Source organism: Carassius carassius, chromosome 49, assembly GCF_963082965.1.
Source record: "Carassius carassius chromosome 49, fCarCar2.1, whole genome shotgun sequence".
NCBI lineage: Eukaryota > Metazoa > Chordata > Actinopteri > Cypriniformes > Cyprinidae > Carassius > Carassius carassius.
In genome coordinates, this window is record NC_081803.1 from 1,507,559 (window position 1) to 1,528,903 (window position 21,345).

Sequence of the window (21,345 nt, forward strand, 5' to 3'; positions counted from 1 at the left end):
GAAATTAATGTTTTGTAAATATTGATTAAAAGACTATTGCGAAAGGACAGCGTTTCCATTAACCGATTGTTGCGACTAAAATAATGAGTTTCTGGGAATGTCTACCTCATTTATGTTTCGAGGTTTCTTTTGATAGTGGCATGGCTTTTCTTTGAGGTTTCGAATCCATTATTCATATAGGCTAAAAAAATATTTTTTTATTTTATGTATTTAACAAAGAACTTGTATTCTGTCCAAAAGTAGGCTACTTTTGTGTCCATTAGTTTTTCCTCTTTTAAACCGTATATAGGCCTATACTTGAGCAGAAAAATGTTCCCATTTAAACCCTGTTACGAACTTTAAGGAGTCTAGGGAATGTACCGTAACATTTACATATTAACGTACTGCTGGGTATGAAATGAGGTGGAAGAACATGACAGACAAAACTTTGAAAGAGAAAAAATACTGGACGTTTATTCACAAAAAGCCAAAGCCACTAGATCCAGTAAAATAATGTCGATATATCAATATTAATAGGTTTGGCTTTTTTTATAACAAATCTGTCCATTTTAGTCTGATTAATGATTAGTGATTACGGAAAGCAGTAAATGATTACATACTCGCACGGCACTGTAAAGTGGGGGATGGGACGTTTTCAGAAACGCTGTGATTGGTGGATAGGATATGGAACATGCATGCGACTGGTTATGTCACTGTCACTGACAACAACATAACCAATCACAGTGTGGCAGACGCTTCATAGCGCCAACTGCAATGTTTAATTTTAAATAAATGTAGCCTACTGGCAGTCTGGCACTGGCACACGTGGGTGCTCATTTTCCGTGGGTGCTCGGTATTTTCCGTGGGTGCTCCACGGTATCGGCGCCTATGATTCTAAATGCATTTTAGGAGACTGAATCACACAGTGAAAGAACGCACTATAAGCGCGCACATCATTAAAACAAAAAATATGATATTATCGCAGATGATATATATAGCACACTCCTCACCACTGTCTTTTTGGCTAATTTGTGCAAAACCTCTTGCTAAAATGTCAAAGCTTCATTTTAACCACCAATGCAACGATGCAATTATTTAGCTTACCTCTACATTCTTGCGAAGGGTTGATGTCTTGTCGAGATTTTATAAGCTGCTAGTTTGGTCTTCCTAGGCAAGTACAGCTTACACTGCATAATAGAGCATACATATGGCCAGGGGTTCACTTCATTTCCTTCGAGTTCAACTTCAGAATATGACGGGGTTTCGTTTTCAGCGGTGTCTGCACCACTAACGCCTGTTTTGACCGTCTGCATCTTTCTTGTGATTTTAGCCCGAGTTTGCCCTCCTGCCCATTATTTACTGACGTAGTTTCCAGGGAGCGATTTTTTTTTTTGTTTTTTTGTTTTTTACTCAGTAATTAATGTGTTTTAAAATGTAGCGAAGTACAATACTTTAAACAAAATATACTTAAGTAAAAGTAAAATTACAGATTTAAAAAAATACTTTAAAAAGTATTAGTACACAAAAAAGCTACTCAATTACAGTAACGCGAGTAAATGTAATTCGTTACTTTCCACCTCTGTCTAAAAGTAATCAAAATGTAGTCAGATTTTATTCCCTAAAATATGTAATGTAAAGGATTACATTTCAAACTTCAATTTTTGTCATGTAATTTTGAAACAGTAATGGTCTATAATTTTGTAAGTGATTTACCCAGCACTGGTTATTGTTGTATTGAATAAATGTCATTGCTGGATGAAACAAGCAAACATTATTATTCCATTTGATGTTCACCATGTGACATGAGAACAGCAGATATGTTAAATTAGGGGCTGGCATTTGCTTGCCCCTAGGGTATATCTTGGCCGAGGCCTTGTAGCTGACCTTTAAACCTCCTGATATCAGCTCTGCACATGCATTGCAAAATTCATTTATTGGGTTTTGATGAAGCTTTATTGAGGTTATAATTCAAAAGCCTTGCAGCATATGTTGATACATAAATCACTTTTCATGTAGATAATGTCTAGTCCTGACACAATGCTCTAGAATAATGACCCCAACTGAACAATACAAAACTTATGGATTATTAATTATTATAAAGTTAAGAATAGAGGTTAATCAAAGTCAAAGCTATTTGATTAAAGTTAACTATGTATATATATATAATTTTTTACATTTAGTCATTTAGCAGACTCTTTTATCCAACGCGAGGACAACAGAAGCAATCAATTGTAGCAGTAAAATAACTAAAAACTACGGTGGCCGGGAAAGCTCAACGCGCAGCAATTTAAGAAAACACATGCAAATTGAAAAAACATCAGCAAATAAAATAAAAAAAACATCCTCACAACACATGCATATAAAGAAACGCGCTGCAAATCCTTCACAACACATGCAAATTAAGAAACTCTGCATATCCTCACAACACATGCAAATTAACAAATGCGCTGCAAATAGCACTGACCACAATGGAAATGTTTCAAGGAGACCCCAAAAAGTGTCGGACCTGGCTGGGATTTTCAAGATCATATTTGTGAAAAAAAAAAAAAAAACACCTCACATTTTGACGGATTATTAGGATTTAAAATAACTTTTCTATTTTAATACATTTTAAAAATGTAACTGATGGAAAGCTGTCAAATAGACTTTTTAGAAATCATTCTACTACGTTGATTTACTACTGCTTGTAATGGGTGTGGTTATGACGCAACGTACGAATGCGGGTCACGTAACTTCCGCTTAGATTAGTTTAAATGCGGTATGGTGCGACACGGGAGAGAGGTACATGGCAGAGGTGGAAAGAGTACAAAAATATTCTACTCAAGTAAAAGTACCATTACATTAATTAAATTTTACTGAACTACAAGTAAAAGTACCAGTCTAAAAATCAACTCAAGTAAAAGTAAAAAGTAGCTCATTTAAAATTTACTGAGAGTAAAAATTACTTAGTTACATTTTAACAGTGGGAGGGAGTCAAAAATGGGACAGGCCAAGGGTGTCAAACTCAGTTCCTGGAGGGCCACAGTCCTGCACAGTTTAGATATAACCCTAATTAAACACACCTGATCCAGCTAATCTAATCATTTAGGTTTATTTGAAAACTACATGATATGTGTGCTGGAGCAGGGTTAGAACTAAACTCTGCAGGGCTACGACCCTCCAGGAACTGAGTTTGACAGCCCTGGGATAGGCCTATTAATTTCAAACTAGTGGTTTTTAATTAAAGGAATCAGTTATTTAGAATAATAAAACATTTGGGCTGTTACCAGGCAAATCAGTATCAACAAACTCATCTTTTAATGCAGAGGAAATGCAGAAGATTCATTGGAAGTGGCATTTAGATGTATTACACTGTTTAGTGCAGGACAAGAAATCATTTAACCTGCAGTTACAAATGCATGAATAATGTTTTGATATACAAGACATAAAATGTTGAATACTCATTTGAAATGATAAGAAATGAATTATTAAAAAAAAATCAAAAGATACTTTAAATGTGAAATTAAAATGGCCAGTATGTGTCAGCCATATATATGATATCTATGGTGTCAGCAAGTCACTGTTAATAAGTGAGTCATTGCGATTGAACCGAATCATTTAAACGGTTGATTCATTCAGGAACGAAACACTGTCACGTTGCTCAGAGACGCAAAACTGTGCTTTGGTGGCTGTGTTTGGAATTATTTTCTGTTGTAGAAATAGAGCTAAAAAAGGCAATATGGTGTCTAAAACGCAATTCTCTTAATTAACTTGTTTACTGAACTGTTATATATATGTATGTATATATTCATGATGATTTTTGGAGGAAAAGACGGCATTCTTTGTGTGATTTTGATTTAATATATGAAATTATATAAATATGTGAATTTTCTGCCCCTATATCTTCAATTGTGTGATCATTCTAAATGCATTTTAGGAGACTGAATCACACAGTGAAAGAACGCACTATAAATGCGCATGCACATCATTAAAACAAAAAATATGATATTATCGCAGACGATATATATAGCACACTCCTCACCACTGTCTTTTTGGCTAATTTGTGCAAAACCTCTTGCTAAAATGTCAAAGCTTCATTTTAACCACCAATGCAACGATGCAATTATTTAGCGTACCTCTACATTCTTGCGAAGGTTGATGTCTTGTCGAGATTTTATAAACTGCTAGTTTGGTCTTCCTAGTCAAGTACAGCTTACACTGCATAATAGAGCATAAATATGGCCAGGGGTTCACTTCATTTCCTCCGAGTTCAACTTCAGAATATGACGGGGTTTTGTTTTCAGCGATGTCTGCACCACTAACGCCTGTTTTGTCCGTCTGCATCTTTCTAGTGATTGTAGCGCCAGTTTGCCCTCCTGCCCATTATTTACTGACGTAGTTTCCAGGGAGCGATTTTTTTTTTTTTCTTACTCAGTAATTAATGTGTTTTAAAATGTAGCGAAGTACAATACTTTAAACAAAATATACATAAGTAAAAGTAAAATTACAGATTTAACAAATTACTTTAAAAAGTATTAGTACACAAAAAAGCTACTCAATTACAGTAACGCGAGTAAATGTAATTCGTTACTTTCCACCTCTGGTACATGGTGGTTTGGTGCTGTACTGCGTGAGCGTCTTTGCACTGCAGTTTGAATTCTCCTTTCGTCCGGATCTGTGCTGCTGATGGTTACTAGCAACAAACTTGGCATTGCAGTTATTGATTTGGAGCTGTACGTCTCTTATCGTCTTTCTGCTGTTCGTATTGTTGACGATATCCGGGTAGGTCGTTTGATTTATTATGTGCTATAAATAGTGTGTATTTGCCCATAAGTATGCGATTTGTTTTATGGTAGGGACGAACTTGGCAGCACAGTTGCTTTATTGGTGTTAGGAGGCATTTCATATAGGAAACATTGTGAAGGTAATGTAGTTTTTTTTAACAAAAATGTAAAGTTACAAGCAATATGTCTAAATGTAATGTGTAGTTTTTTTTATAGTGTATGAGATGTATTTAAATTTGTAATTGTGTCTTTAGCAGATCTACCTGGGAGCTAATATAGAAGGCCACTGTTGTTCCCGGTATTGGATATTATAATTTGTTACATTTTTTTTTGTTTTTGTTATTTTTCGTTTCGTTTTCATTTGAACATTGTTTATTTTGGGGTTATTTGATTTATTTGATTCTGTTATGTGAATTACTTTGTTTTTGTTTATGATGGATTTTATGTGATATTGTATATTTTATTTGTTTTGTTAATCTGGGGGCCTTGTATCTGGCGGAGCAGTATTCTAGCTACCAGTGTGTGCGGTGTGATGCAGTGATAACACTAGTGGTCGATTTGTTTGATGGTATATTACGTTGTGGCACAGGTTTTATTGTTGTATTAGAACTAGCTGAAACTGCTACGTCCAGTTCCAGGGCTTATATTCTAGCTTAGCCATTTCGGTCCCCGGTTTGTCCTCCTGTTTTGGGTTTTTGTCTGTTTGTTATTTTGCATTTAGTTTTTGTTTGTTGTATAGATGTAGGGTTTATTTACTTTTTTTCCCTTTTTCTTTTATGAATAAAAGGACCATATACTACACCAAGGCCTAGACATTTATTCATTTAATTGAATAGCCTGAGTGGGTTTACTGCCCTTTATTGGGTATTTCGGAGTGGGTGTATCGGCCCCTGTTACATACTAAAGAAACATTTTTGTTTATTATTTACAAAAGCTGCGCTGCTTAATACTTCTGTGAGTAGAAAGTTCAAAATACGTTTAGGCAGCATTTTCACTTTTGGTGAATGTGTGATACAATTAACATTTTGGCCAGGCCAAGTACAAATCTGAACCGGTTCAGCAGAAAAAATAAATAAAAATAAAAATGTAAAATATTTTAAGCAAACCTTGGCTGGGATGTCTCCAATCAAGCCAAACCTTGCTTATCTTCCAAGATGAGATTGGATGAGGACATGGTTATATGGCCATAAGCGTGATTCATATGAATTACAGGTTAAATAAATAACAATATCATATTTCATGTGCTCCGAATATCCGTTTATATACCTTTAGAAATTGAATTTGTGTATTCAACTAATAATATGCTGGATATTAAAATTTGTATTCTGTCAAAGTGATCACGTTAGTGTTTGTAAGTACCAGCGTGGATTCAGAAGTTTCCATTTTATGACTGATGAGAATAAAGCTACACTTTGGTTGTCCAGACAGATGTGTATAGATGAGGAGATTGGGATTGAGAGAAAGAGAAAGAGAGATGGAGCTCTAGTAGGTTTATTCCTCAGGGGCTTTCGACTGAGAGTCCACTTATACTGCCTTGAGTTCCAGCACTCAGAGTCAGACAGGCCTAATCAGCTCTCAGCAGACAGCGTCTGACCACATAGATCACTGATTCAGATGAGCTCGGTGTGTCTTAAAGCCTCCGCCGAACACGAGAGGGCATGACATGACAGACAGAAGTTGAACGGGAAGCGAGGGTTGACAGACGGAATTGCAAACAAGGGGAAAGGCAGACAGGAAAAAATCTTACTGAACATCGATTTCGAAGTCCGTTGGGATGTATGTGGCATGCTGAAGGTGCCAACTGCAGTAGAAGCCTTTGGGATAGGTGTTTGATCGACACGTCACCTGCGGTTCCTTTGGAGGAACTGTGAAGAAAGCAGAAGGGTGGAAATGTAAGTACTTTGTCAGCAACAACACCTTCGGAAATCCATCAGCAGCCCAAAATACAGGTCCCCATGAGGCTTTTTTTATGATATCCCCTGCTTCTTTGGCTGTGTAACCCCTTGAGCCTCCCTTATTTCAAGCATCAAGTGGGAAAGGAAATGTAATAACCGCCCATGCCCTCCTTTCAGATTAGAGTCCTTTTTTACAACACCACTGGACCATGCCTAACGCTGCCAGAACTGAAACTGATGACTTGGACCGGCTGGCAGGGTTACACATAATATTACCACTTCTCATGTGTTCCTGTGTGTGAAATGGAGAGTGATTTAAGTTCCGTTGGCTGCCGAGCACCGCCTTCTCCTTCCTCATCTCCATCGGCTCCCGGGGGCCTGACAAACAAGAGCCCACAAGAAACAAAACCACTTCTAAAGATCACCCTGGGCTCCCCTTTGAGCTTTGATTGCGCTAAACACCGCACTAAGCTGGCAGCTTTTACATACGTTCTCTCCTTACGTGATTGCGATGAGACTGGCTTTGAGATTTTTGATCGAGATTTCGGCAAAGTATCTGTGCACTTGTGGGAACGTGCGGTTCTCCTAAGGCCTGAAATAATAGCACAGCCTAAAGAACATTTGAAAGTGACTTTAAGCCCTTTCTGAACCATGTAAGTAGTGGTGCTTGCTAAGGTAAGCACCATTATCAAGGGAAGTCGTGGCCTAATGGTTAGAGAGTCGGACTCCCAATCGAAAGGTTGTGAGTTCGAGTCCCGGGCCGGCAGGAATTGTGGGTGGGGGGAGTGCATGTACAGTTCTCTCTCCACCTTCAATACCACGACTTAGGTGCCCTTGAGCAAGGCATCGAACCCCCAACTGCTCCCCGGGCGCCGCAGCATAAATGGCTGCCCACTGCTCTGGGTGTGTGCTCACAGTGTGTGTGTGTGTTCACTGCTCTGTGTGTGTACATTTCGGATGGGTTAAATGCAGAGCACAAATTCTGAGTATGGGTCACCATACTTGGCTGAATGTCACTTCACTATTCACTATTCACTTCACTATCACTATTATTAAGGCAAATAACCTAACCTATGTCAAACTACGGTATACAACTGACTCTTTTTGTGTAACACACATGACTGATGTCTCAAATTATATTCAATTATTTTAGACAATTGACTTGGTGGACAATAAAACAAAAAGGGACCCAAATATAGAAACTAAAATTGACAGAGTTGATGGTCAGCTCTTTTGATTTGGGCCAATCAGCAACCACCAAGAACACCCTAGCAACCAGATATTTTTGTATTTTATAAAAAAAAAAAAAAAAAAAAAAAATTTATTGCAGTGGTTTAAGAATTGAAAAAACAAGTGAAAAAACAAACAAATATAATAATAATAATAATAAAGCCAGTGATATACGACAAATCATACTTGCATTCTAAATAGATTGAGAAAACAATCCCTAACATCATATGCAGTTTTTCTTTTAAGTTAAATAAATCATGTTGATATATTTTTCCAATAAAAACAAGACGAAGAATATTATTTTATAAGTGCAGAAACAAGAATTACCTAATAGTCCATCCTTTAATAACCTCTTACACTGACCTCTCCACACTTTTACTTTAAGTCTTCTTCCTTAAGTCTTTCAATTCATTGGTCAACAATGAAAAATCAATTATGAATTGAGTTTTACTCTTTTGCTAGGAATTAAACAAGAATAATGACAAAAAATCGGGTAACTGCAAACCACACATTGCTAGACTAAAATTAGCAGTGTGAGAAAACAGGATGCAGGAGATAGGAGAACACTTGTTAGAGGAGAGGAGGAGAGCAGAGCATGATGTGTTTGACCTGACATTCCATCCATGAGCTACGAGCTCAGAGTTTAGACAGTATCTCCTAAGGAGGTGCATTCCTCCATATAGTTGGGCCTGCAGGAGGCCTTCCTCAACCTCAGACCAAAAGGGCATGCTGACAGCTCATGGACCCACATCCCCATTTGTACTAACAACACCTGAAACCTTCCCTTTCACTTCCCCACCCTTCCCAAAATAAAGTGCATGGCCATCCTCACAGTGGAAGATCTCAGGGACATTCTCCAAAAGATGAAAGTGGCAAAACAAAAGAAAGTTGCTTTTCTGAGAGAATTAGCAACCTAGCAACACCTCTATTGTTTCCTTTATGCCCCCCCCCTTTTTTCTAGGACAGAATGTTGCAGAAGTGACAAAAGAAATATCTCAGTGTCCTTCCTTACGAGTGATTTCATCTACGCTACCAGTGCCAAAAGAACAGCTTTAGACAGAGATGTGGAGAAGCTAAACAAAAGTGTCACTTTCATTACACGCATTGTAGGAAATGAAAGGGAAATTTATTTAAAATGCTTAGTTAGAAGGGCTGAATCTCATATAGAAAGTTCTAAGTTATATTTCAATGGAGAATAGGAATAATATAAATAATAATAAGTATATATATATATATATATATATATATATATATAGGTCCTTCTAAAAAAATTTGCATAATGTGATAAAGTTCATTATTTTCCATAATGTAATGATAAAAATTTAACTTTCATATATTTTAGATTCATTGCACACCAACTGAAATATTTCAGGTCTTTTATTGTTTTAATACTGATGATTTTGGCATACAGCTCATGAAAACCCAAAATTCCTATCTCAAAAAATTAGCATATCATGAAAAGGTTCTCTAAACGAGCTATTAACCTAATCATCTGAATCAACTAATTAACTCTAAACACCTGCAAAAGATTCCTGAGGCTTTTAAAAACTCCCAGCCTGGTTCATTACTCAAAACCGCAATCATGGGTAAGACTGCCGACCAGAAGGCCATCATTGACACCCTCAAGCGAGAGGGTAAGACACAGAAAGACATTTCTGAACGAATAGGCTGTTCCCAGAGTGCTGTATCAAGGCACCTCAGTGGGAAGTCTGTGGGAAGGAAAAAGTGTGGCAAAAAACGCTGCACAACGAGAAAAGGTGACCGGACCCTGAGGAAGATTGTGGAGAAGGACCAATTCCAGACCTTGGGGGACCTGCGGAAGCAGTGGACTGAGTCTGGAGTAGAAACATACAGAGCCAGCGTGCACAGGCATGTGCAGGAAATGGGCTACAGGTGCCGCATTCCCCAGGTCAAGCCACTTTAGGCTACAGAGAAGCAGCACTGGACTGTTGCTCAGTGGTCCAAAGTACTTTTTTTGGATGAAAGCAAATTTTGCATGTCATTCTGAAATCAAGGTGCCAGAGTCTGGGGAGAAGGAAATGCCAAAATGCCTGAAGTCCAGTGTCAAGTACCCACAGTCAGTGATGGTCTGGGGTGCCATGTCAGCTGCTGGTGTTGGTCCACTGTGTTTTATCAAGGGCAGGGTCAATGCAGCTAGCTATCAGGAGATTTTGGAGCACTTCATGCTTCCATCTGCTGAAAAGCTTTATGGAGATGAAGATTTCGTTTTTCAGCACGACCTGGCACCTGCTCACAGTGCCAAAACCACTGGTAAATGGTTTACTGACCATGGTATTACTGTGCTCAATTTGCCTGCCAACTCTCCTGACCTGAACCCCATAGAGAATCTGTGGGATATTGTGAAGAGAAAGTTGAGAGACGCAAGACCCAACACTCTGGATGAGCTTAAGGCCGCTATCGAAGCATCCTGGGCCTCCATAACACCTCAGCAGTGCCACAGGCTGATTGCCTCCATGCCACGCCGCATTGAAGCAGTCATTTCTACAAAAGGATTCCCGACCAAGTATTGAGTGCATAACTGAACATAATTATTTGAAGGTTGCCTTTTTTTGTATTAAAAACACTTTTCTTTTATTGGTCGGATGAAATATGCTAATTTTTTGAGATAGGAATTTTGGGTTTTCATGAGCTGTATGCCAAAATCATCAGTATTAAAACAATAAAAGACCTGAAATATTTCAGTTGGTGTGCAATGAATCTAAAATATATGAAAGTTTAATTTTTATCATTACATTATGGAAAATAATGAACTTTATCACAATATGCAAATTTTTTGAGAAGGACCTGTATATATATATATATATATATATATAAGATGACGAGTTTTTAATATATAATAAACTAATAAAGATGATACACTAAATAAAAACACACTGCTTTACGTAAAAGCAACAACATGGGACTGTTTGCCTCATTGATGTGAAACTCAAAAAGTGATAAGATTGCTGACCTGACCATATGGTCACCAAGACCTCACTTTATGTAGCCACAACCCTTCAGAGTGCTGTCACATCATATCCAGGCCTAGCAAATGATACCTTCCAAACTCTTGGTACAAAAAGAGAAACTTCAGTACTATTTGTAATAAAAGCTGATAATTGCAGAAGTCAATGAAGAGGTGCAATTTAGCTGTCAGACAAAGTACACTTAATGGTGAAAAAAAAGTCCTTCTCAGCCTTCCGGAGTCCTGTTTTTCTATATTGATGCAATTTAAATATAACATGCGAAAACATTTGCCTTTGACCTTGGCTGCTTATTCTTTAACCCCACTTTAAATCTGAATTCTACTTGTCACTCAAGGTGCTGAAAGCATCATGCGTGATTTTGACAGTCTACGACCCTAGAGACATCAGGTAAACTCTTTACGCATGTTTAACAAATCCAGCTGGTCATAAAAAATACAAAAAAATAAAAACTAAATAAGGCTGCACTATTGGCCCCCTGTGTTGCTGGCTGTCTGCTCCCTAATCTGTGGCCATTAAAAGGCTAGCATAATGAAAGACGTGGATTCAGGGGTCAGTTGACAAACGTCAAGCCACCAGCCCAAATGAAAGGCAAGTAAGTGAATCCCAGGCGACCAAAACTATCATCACTAACTGCTGATCTGTTAAAGCTGGGTCGGAGCCCCCCTCCATAACACTTCTGGAATGTGGACTATGTACTCGGCAATTGAAAGCAGCGGTGAGAGCGGTGCTGCCGGGAGGGGAATGGGGATCAAATTGCATGGACAGGCTCTACCTGCTACATTTTAAACATATTCTGGTTCACTGGGCTGCATAATCTAAATGAATCATGATACCTGGTCCACACAGGTATTTATGAGTTGGTTTTTATATGAATTTTTAAGAATCTTCTTTGGGCATTATATTACAGTATAATAACTATGTTATAAATCAATTATTACCACATTTGTTGTTTATCTATACATGTTATACTACAGTGTATACTATAACTCTTTATTTTCTATTATTTAGTTATCCTAAACTGTGCTTTTAATATTGCAGCTTGTCTAGAAGAACGGTTTTAGGGGGTGGGGTCTTCAAACGGCAAAACCATCATCATAAATTAGTCACAGTGCTTGTCCTGTACAAAAAGTGCCTGGCTGGCATCTTTTCAAAGAACAGCTTTGCTCTCTCTGTGCATGCATGCAAATTCATCTTATGCCTTGGATCCTAATCGAAAATCCAATAAAAAAGCCCCATAAATCCTCGACAGAGGTACGTGAATTGGAGTGAGGGTGATTCTGGCCTATAGTATACCACTGCTATAGACCAACTAAATGAATTGTTTTCTCACAAGAGCCAATAAATCATCAATCTCCCTTTTGAGTATGTAAATCTTTCCCCCTTTCAAGAACAAAAAAGACGACACTTTACTCATGCTGTTTTTTGTCGATAAAAACATTTCTCCTCTCAACCATATGTTTCGGTCCACCGTAGAGACAAACCGAGCTGAGTTAATGGGACAGGAAAAGCCGGTCAGCAATCTTTGGCAAAACAATTTCAAAATGTTGCATGAGCGAAATCCACCTTTGTATGGTGACAATAAATCTAAGAGTTAAATACTGTGCAGAGTTAACAGTCCATGGCGTAAACAATCTGTTTTAACAGTAAAAGCTGTCAAAAAAACAACAACAACAAAACTAAACACATGGGATACACTTTGTTTTTATAAATCCTGGTCTCAATGGCTTTGACAGGGTAGGTGATGTTGTTTTCACTCAACGTGTTTGGTCAAGGTGGCCTAGTAACGTAAACCAGCTCTCGATAGCTTCAGATAACTAAAATTACACTTCTTACCTATAAAAATAATAATTTAGCATGACTTGTTCCCATCTCTTTAAAGTCTATATGTAGTATTTAATGAATACATTTGCTACAGGTTAAATGTATATCAACATACAATTAGTTTAATATGTAGCACCCCCACCCCCGCTTTTCAAACAGGTTGCTATAATTGTCTCTTGCTAACAGCTAAGCTGTGTGATGCTGCTAAAACCAACAGGCAAAGCTTAAGAGACTGGTTAGAGCTTTCCCAGAAATCCACATCACATCTGGGTCTACATTATCACCGGTCATGCCTTTTAGCCCTTGGTGACCAAAACAACCAGTCTAAGATTGAGATCCACTTCATGTCTAAGATTCACTTCAGTGAAATTGCTCTGAAAATACTCCTAAATTCTATGAGGTAAACTTCAATGGTACCGAAGATGTACATATGCAGTGACTAGAGCTGAGGCCATTTGTAGAGGGGCGAATAACCTTAAGGCAGTAATTTTATATTGAAGCTATTAGTGTGCATTGGAAAAAAAATAGCAGTTCTATTTCCACAGGCCCTCTCCTGCACTGTCCCTTAACCATCCAATTATTATCGAGACAAAGGGATGTTTGAGAGATTTTGAGGATGTTAAATGTTCTGGTCACTCCCGAGGGAATTCCTTGGATAGGGTTTGGTTCTGTAACCTAGTTTAGTGAGTGAATCCCAACTTGGGATACAGGATTACTTCACATCGTAGTATAAGAAAATGGATGCAAGTTGGAGTTGACAAAGAAGACTGGTCTGTCCTGTGTCCACATCTTTGCATTTGCAAGGCATGCACACTAAATATTTTTCAGCAATTGAATTTTACCAGTCAACATTTTAGACCTAAAAGAAGTCTGCTGTAATCATGGTTTACAGTCTTCTGGTGGGCGTTATTCAAAATGTAATCATTGTGCTCCTGAAGGCAATTTTTCTGCAGAGTTGATCTCCAACACACTTACCTGATTAGCTGGTTCAGGTGTGTTTAATTAAGATTAGAACTAAACTCTACTGAAAGTTGGACCTCCAGTAGCAGGAATAGACACCCCTGCTTAAATTGACTAATGTATTACTTCTATTGAACACAGCAGGGGAATTTATGAGCTATAGGCTGATCACTGAGGTACTACTTGGGCTGTCAAGCTTCAAAATGACCCCAAAAGAATGCAAAAAATATCATATAAATAATGAATACATTGTCTAAAGCCATATGATAGCTGTCTGTCAGGAACAAACAGAAATCTAAGACATTATGCACTGCAAACCTTGGCAAATATTTTCAATAAATCAGTTTATCCAGTATTTTCAGAGAAGTAGCCTGATTGATTTGTTCATGAACCAAACAGATTCTCGAGATCAGCTCGCTGACTTGTTCCAGATACAGTGTTTAATAGCCAACAGGATGAGAAGACTATCAGTGAATATTAACTTCTTTTTTTCATCACACAAAGTTATCGTATTATAAGTTTGTATGACAAGTTATTATTTTACAGTACATTAGTTATTTTAACTGTTCTTTATAATACTTATGATGATTTTGGGTTTCTTAAACTTGAAGGTTAGAGTCTATTGAGATCCACGGGACTAGACTTGTAAATATTTTTGTCTCTTCCACCCATTCAGTCACAAAGTTGAAATAAAATCACAAAGAACCCAATGCTTCAGACAAATATCTGATGGGAACAGGGAGGGGGTAAGTCATCAGGGAGTGTTAGCCTCTCAAGTGGGCCATCATGAGGGGCTAATTTGACAAAAATGCAGTGAGGAAGACTGATGAATTCTGAGCATATGGTTGAAAAACAAAGATGGGGCTGATGGAGGAAGGAGGGGTGGAACTGCCCTTTTAGACAACAGCATAGAAGAAGTAAAACCTGAACTGAGCAGTGTTTGGGTGGACTTAGAGCCACTGTGGACACCCATGAGAAAGGTGTCTCTTTCTGGGAGCTATCCTTTGCTCTACCTTAACAATACCCTGAAATCCAAGACAACTGTAACTTACTTTATATGTGAATGTGTGTGTACGAGGAATTTGTTTTTATGACAGAAGTTTCCGCAGTGCAACAGAATGAGAGTGACAAAAATAAATAAATAAATAAATAAATTGAACAAATAAATAAGGAATAACAATAAACAAATTTACAATTGTATGTGCAGGTATATTACAAATGACAGTTTTGTATGTACAGGTAAATTATGTGTAAATTTTAAGTAATAAATAAGTGTATAAATAGTGTTGTATGTTCCACAGTTATTGTAAAGGGTTCATTAGATGGATTGCCTGAGGGAAGAAACTGCTTCTGTGTCTGGTGATTCTGGTGCTCAGAGCTCTGTAGCGATGACCAGATGGTAACAGTTTAAAGAGGGAGTGTGCTGGATGTGAGGGGTCCAGAGTGATTTTACTGGCCCTTTTGCTCACTCTAGATGAGTACAGTTCTTGGAAAGAAGGCAGGGTTGTACCGATGATTCACTCAGCCGTCCGGACTACCCTCTGTAGTCTTCTGAGGTCAGATTTGGTAGCTGAGCTGAACCAGACAGTTCCTGAAGTGCAGAGGACCGATTCAATGATGGCATAGTAGAACTGTTTCAGCAGCTCCTGTGGCAGGTTGAAATTCAACAGCTGGCGAAGGAAGTACAACCTCTGCTGGGGCTTTTTAACAATGAAGTCTATGTGAATGTCCACTTCAGGTCCTGGGAGATGGTGGTTCCCAGGAACCTGAATGACTCCACAGCTGTCCATGATGGTGAGTTAGGGGAGAGCAGGGGGGTTTCTCTTGAAGTCCACAATCATCTCCACAGTTTTGAGCGTGTTGAGCTCCAGATTGTTAAGACTGCACCAGACAGCCAGCTCCTTAACCTCCTGTCTGTAAGAAGACTCGTCACTGTCCTGAATGAGGCCGATAAGTGTGGTGTCGTCTGCAAACTTCAGGAGCTTGACAGAGGGGCCTTTAGAGGTGTAGAGGGAGAAGAGCACTGGGGAGAGAACACAGCCCTGAGGAGCTCCGGTCCTGATCATTCTCATTAAGCGAGAACACTGGGAAATGTGTTTGCACTTACATTTATTAACAAGTCAAATGCCAAACTTTGATGGCTCTGTGTCCAAAAAAACTAAACAAAAACAAAAAACACCCAAAACATATTATATAAAAGCATGAAAGTTAACACTAATGAGAAGCCCTAAAATTCTCTATTTAGTGTTTAAGGTCGCTTTATAATTATAGTCAAAGGTAAAATCAAAGAAATATTACATATGCACTTAACAAATTCCCGTTAGGTAAAAAAAATTGCTTACACCAGCACAGTTTCATTGGTGTCCCAGCTTGGCCAGCCTGGTTTTCAGATGCTTTGGCTGGTCTCCTAATCTGACAAACTGGTTATCAAGTCTAGATAAACTCCCAAATTGGCTAAGTTATTATTCAAAATGTTTTACTGATTGGCCAGCTGGTCTGTCTAAAACCCATCTAAAACCATCAAAATAAGCCAGCCGAACCAGTTGACCAGGATGAGGGAGCTAAGATTTACTTATTTTTAATTTTATTTATTTATTTATTTATTTAAGCAGGGAGAGAGGAAAGCATCAGGTTGTAACTCACAGACCATATCATATGTTTTTTATGTTTATGAACGGCTGTGAAGAGCTGGGAAGTTTGGTCCCATCTACAGTAAGATGGGTGATGGTGGACAGCCAGTGTAATATTCTATAGAGAGGCAGGGGATAAATGGTGTTCATTGTGTGGATGGAGCTCCCTGTCATTCCACAGTCATGCTAATGGCTCTAATCTGACAGTGGGCTGTGGCAGTCGGCTCTCTGCTCCTTGCCTTTTCCTGATGCCCCCCCCCCACCCCCCACCCCCAGCCCTTCACATTCCTGTCCCCCGTGTCATTCACAAGGAATGGCCGGTATTACATGCCTGTTTGTTCCCTTTGTCATACAGCCTTCCCAGCTATTAAGGTTTGAGTCAGGGGAGGCAGTGGTTGGGGGTTAACGACTGAGAAAAGAGGTTGTTGTGAGGGGGAGGATGGTGGGTTTCTGCCTGAGACCACTAAGCTCAAACGCTGGCCTACATTCACTCTACCCCTGCTGATCACTAGCCATTGTTTCTGATCAATCAGGAATTTGCTCATGCAGTTCAACATGTAAGCTAGAAGCTAGTGGTGGAAGGGAGGGCAAACTGCAGAACGTTGAGTTTGATCCATTGAAAATGACACCAGAGATTTTTCTTAGTCTCACTTTGGCCATAGGGTAATGAACCTACAGATTTTTAGCAACCTTGGTCTGCAGTAGACACCACAGATATGTACAGTATGGCTACAGCCTCCGCTTTATGCGAGCAGCCTGAGCATTTGAGTTGAAAATTGGTACGCCAAGACAATCTAAAGCCATGTGGGTCGAGCAGGGATGAGAGTGTATCAGCTTAAAAAACCAATTGGAATTAAACACCTCATGGGTGCTTCAGGAACCCATGGATATGCAGGATTGTTTTCATCCTGTTGTGGTCCATCAGTCAGGTAGACAATTAAGAGGGTTGCTAAAAGTTTAAGAAGTATCTTCAGTGAGGTGAGGTGAAATAATGGAATATAATACAGTATGCATGTCAGGAAAGTCATTTTGCAAAAAAAAAAGTATTAACCCAATGACACTATAGTATTTGTAGACAGCTCAGTTCCTGTTTGGCAAATTGAATCCTGGCACAGTTTTGGTCTCCAGACTTACCACTTGTGTTTAATTAGCGAGTGGGAGGATTAATCCAAAATACCAGTCTAGGCTTTGGCAATAGATTCAAGGCTTTAAATGCATGGCATAATTTATCTCTATTTTTTTGGGGGGGGGGGGGGGGGGGGGTTTGGGGGGAGTGAGAAAGGTGTCATTTCAGGCAATCAGTTCTGGGTGGGCAGTTCTTACGGATGCTGGGACATGAATGAATTGCAAACCCCTTGCTTGCATTTGTCAGTAAGATTACTGACACAAGCATGGCATGACAGTTTCATTTATCAATCTGTTAGATGAACACTGCTCCCCAAAGATGGAATGCCTAAATTTCACCAAGAATTTCAACAGGCCTGACTGCTCCAGGGCTTTTGACCTGTGGGGTAGAGATTCTATTACTACAAGGGCAACCCCAGAGTTATGGTTTGCCTAAGAAAAAACAGCTTCAACCGAGAAACACTTGCCAGATGAAAAGTAATACAAGGGTTAAAAAAATGGGTGGAAATGGTTCTAATGGGGGCAGCAGGAGCACAAAGTGCTCTCTAATTACAGTCTAATTTTCTTTGAGAGGAAAATGACAGGTTAAGTTGAATGGTTTCCCTTAATATTTACCATTTTCTTGACATTTTCCTCCAGTGTTCTTGTGAAAATATCAGGCAGATTAACATTTCTGATAGGTAAGCCAAGAATCCTTGCAGGAATCACATTGGGGACTTAATTTCTATACCGCAACGACAGCATAAACGATCCCTCTGCTTATAATTAGATATCGGGACTCTGTTGTTACTTTGGAACACGCTCAGGCCAAGTGAAAATTAGTCACAGTTCAACAGATGTCTGTAATTTCTGTAAAAAGGATATGAAGTTAAGTAAAGGTTTTCAAGCCAGCTTCAAACCCAACGTAAACATTCTGTCCCACAAAGGCCCAAAAGCAGAGGACGCTGTGCTTAGTCTTCATTCCCGATCACAAAGAACTCTGGGGTTCGTCCCAAATGACAAATCACACACTGCCGGGAGACAGTGGCTATTTGGGAATGTGTACCAGGGTTGCTCTGGGTGCTCCAGACATAGGAAAGAAGGAATTCCATTGAATCATTAGACCATGAATAGACTTCAGAGAGTTTTTTCCCCACCACAGCCTCCTTGCACCCAAACTTCCCATTGAGCTAAACACCCTTTCTTCCATAAACCTTGTACACTCAGAAATAAGCTGGTCCCTGTTTTTGCAGGAAAATTGCATTTTGTAAGACTAATGCAAATTGAAATGCTTTTAAGTAATGGACATATGCACAACTGAAGTAACCACAAAAATGATTGAACATGTTATTACAGTAAATAGTAATTCCAGAGGCATTCATACGGTGAACATAAAATGTAGGGAACATGCTAAAGACATTAATAATGGATTATGGCATCTTTTATCTGTATTCTAGGCATGTTATCCTCACAAATACAGGCATTCTCATCCTGATGAGCCCAAGAGACTGCCAGGGATCTCAAGGAGGAGATGATGTTTTAGAAAATTCCAAAAAGTTTGTTGACACAAAACCTCACAAAAAAAAAATAAAAAAAATCTGTTCTGTCTCTGCATTAAAATTGTAGTGCAATATGGTATGCACTGTTACTTGTGCATATTAGAGCATATAAGTTGGATTTTTATATTTATTTAATTATGAATGTTATAGACTAAAATCGATATTGTATCTGTTGCATTTAGCAATATGGAAACTTGGAAGTTGTGCTTATATAAGACGTATATAAGCACAATTACTGGCATTTAATGCTTCAACCAACAGCTCATTATCTGTATGCATGCTCCAATGCATTTCACTATATATGTACATTGAATGTTGCCTCAGCCTGCACAAAACTCAGGACTGTCTGGATCAGCAAGGCAGTATGCAATTTGGACAAAATATGCAATTCTCATTAGGGTCTGGTGTTATGGGCTAGCCAGACCCACAATCTCTGTCTCAATTAATGGCATTGACATCCACAATGAGAAATGAGAACAAATCACCTGGGCTCTCCAGACAAGTTGGCTTCTATCTCCGGAGAGTCGGACAGATTCACTTGCAGACATCTGGTCCATTTACAAATTGGAAAATGCAATTTAAGGAAGAAAAAAAAAAAAAAAAAAAAAAAAAAAAAAATTACTTAAAAAATAAACATCAAGAGAGAATTCTGTGCAGACTGAAGATTCTGCAGGAATCAAACTGAATTCCCTGCTGCACTTCTGTGTGTCTGGCACATAATTAATACTGTTTACCAGAAGCAAATGAGGGAAGTAGGGGACAGTAGGAAACCATCTATCAAATACAAGCTTGTTATTTTAAACTAAATTTAGCTTCTTTTATTAATTGTTGCATTGCTGTTTCAAATCCCCTGTCCTCATGTAACAAGAGCTGCCTTTAATCCGAGAGTAAATAAAAACAGCCTCAACATAAAGCTGGGCCATAAAGTTTTAAAGTAATCAGGCTCTGGAGAGAAGACTAAACCATCTGTAACATCATAATTTTAGTTTTATAGATTTTCACAATATTTGCCAATATGATTTTTGTCCATGCACATTTTTTAAGCCGTTAAGAAAAAAAAACAGTCTGGGGGAAAAAGGGACCCTATTTACTTGCTTTATAATGAATGAATGAATGAAAGGGGGCCTCCTTGCTCTCAGCGATTATTTAATATCAGTTTAATTTTAGATTTTGACCAGCAGTGTTCCATTCATTTATGCGGTGCCCTATCGCCCTTTCTACATAACATCCAAATAAATCTAATTACATGACATGACTGTCATATACAGTCTCCTTCCATTCTTGCTTGATACAAAAAATATTTGTCCATGTAAAATGTCCATCTTGTTGAGTTTTCACTAAACGCAGTCAGTTATGTCTTTAGTGGAAATAAACAGTTTGAAATGTAATCGAATGTTAGTCAGTATCTATGCATTCCATCATAAATCTGCTGCTGTCTGTCATCATCTGTTAATCCAGGGGTTTTCAAACTTTTTTGACAGCCGAAACCCCTTTGACCGAAATTATGTACTTGAAGTACCCCCTGAGATTTGAAGTAAATATTTCAATTAGTCAATGGCACATTCGCATGTTTAAGTTTTCGCATGTTCTAAAAATTTAAGTTTTAGTAGTATTTACATAGCTATTGTTATTATTACACTCAAAAAATTAATATTAATGTAATTTACAGTGTAATTACACACACACACACACACACACACACACACACACACACACATACATACATACATATATACATATATATATATATATATATATATATGTGTGTGTGTGTGTTAATACAGGGAAACCCTGTGTTAATCAAACAACAAAAGAAAATGAGAAAATTATTTACTGCTCTTTACTGAATGTTGTACAACTTTATGAATTAATTTAGGTTTAATTTATGGTGAAGTCTGTGAACTGCTTTATTTTTTACATTTGATTACTGTAATCAATTTATGTAGTATGCCTTTATAAGCTAAATTGTTAAATTGTTAAAATAGTTTATTTTATGGATACACAAACAGCACCCCCCATCAATCAATCAATCAAATAAGGAAGATATCACATAAGTGTTTCATCACGGTAATAACAGTCAAAAACACAATAGAAATGCCTTAAAAATGTTGATATACTCACATTATTGTCAGTGAGATACATTTCCCATCACAAATGTTCCTTATTAACTATTCTTTTAAGTACACTCACTACAACTGCTACAACTTCAAGTTATGTAGCCCTCAGGCTATGTATATTACTTCATTGATATTTATTGGTCTTATGCGGTTCATAAAAGATCAGACTAACAACAACAGAGCTGTTTTATTTTCCAGTCCTAAAATGTTTATTCTTGAATGAAACAACTAGAATCAGCTTCAGAGAAGTGGAACACCTTAGAAAAACAGCCTATTATTTGTTTTTGCACAAGATCACAA

At 38.2% G+C, this 21,345-nt stretch overlaps 1 protein-coding gene across 2 annotated transcripts in view; it reads right to left on the reverse strand.

Moving 5' to 3' along the window:
- Positions 1–21,345, reverse strand: part of LOC132132415 (ciliary neurotrophic factor receptor subunit alpha-like) — a 182,793-nt gene that overhangs the window by 42,235 nt on the left and 119,213 nt on the right. For both annotated transcript variants that reach the window (XM_059544779.1, XM_059544780.1), the window contains one exon: positions 6,490–6,607. In XM_059544779.1, the coding sequence (XP_059400762.1) occupies positions 6,490–6,607 (118 nt within the window). The remainder of the gene's footprint in view (positions 1–6,489; positions 6,608–21,345) is intronic.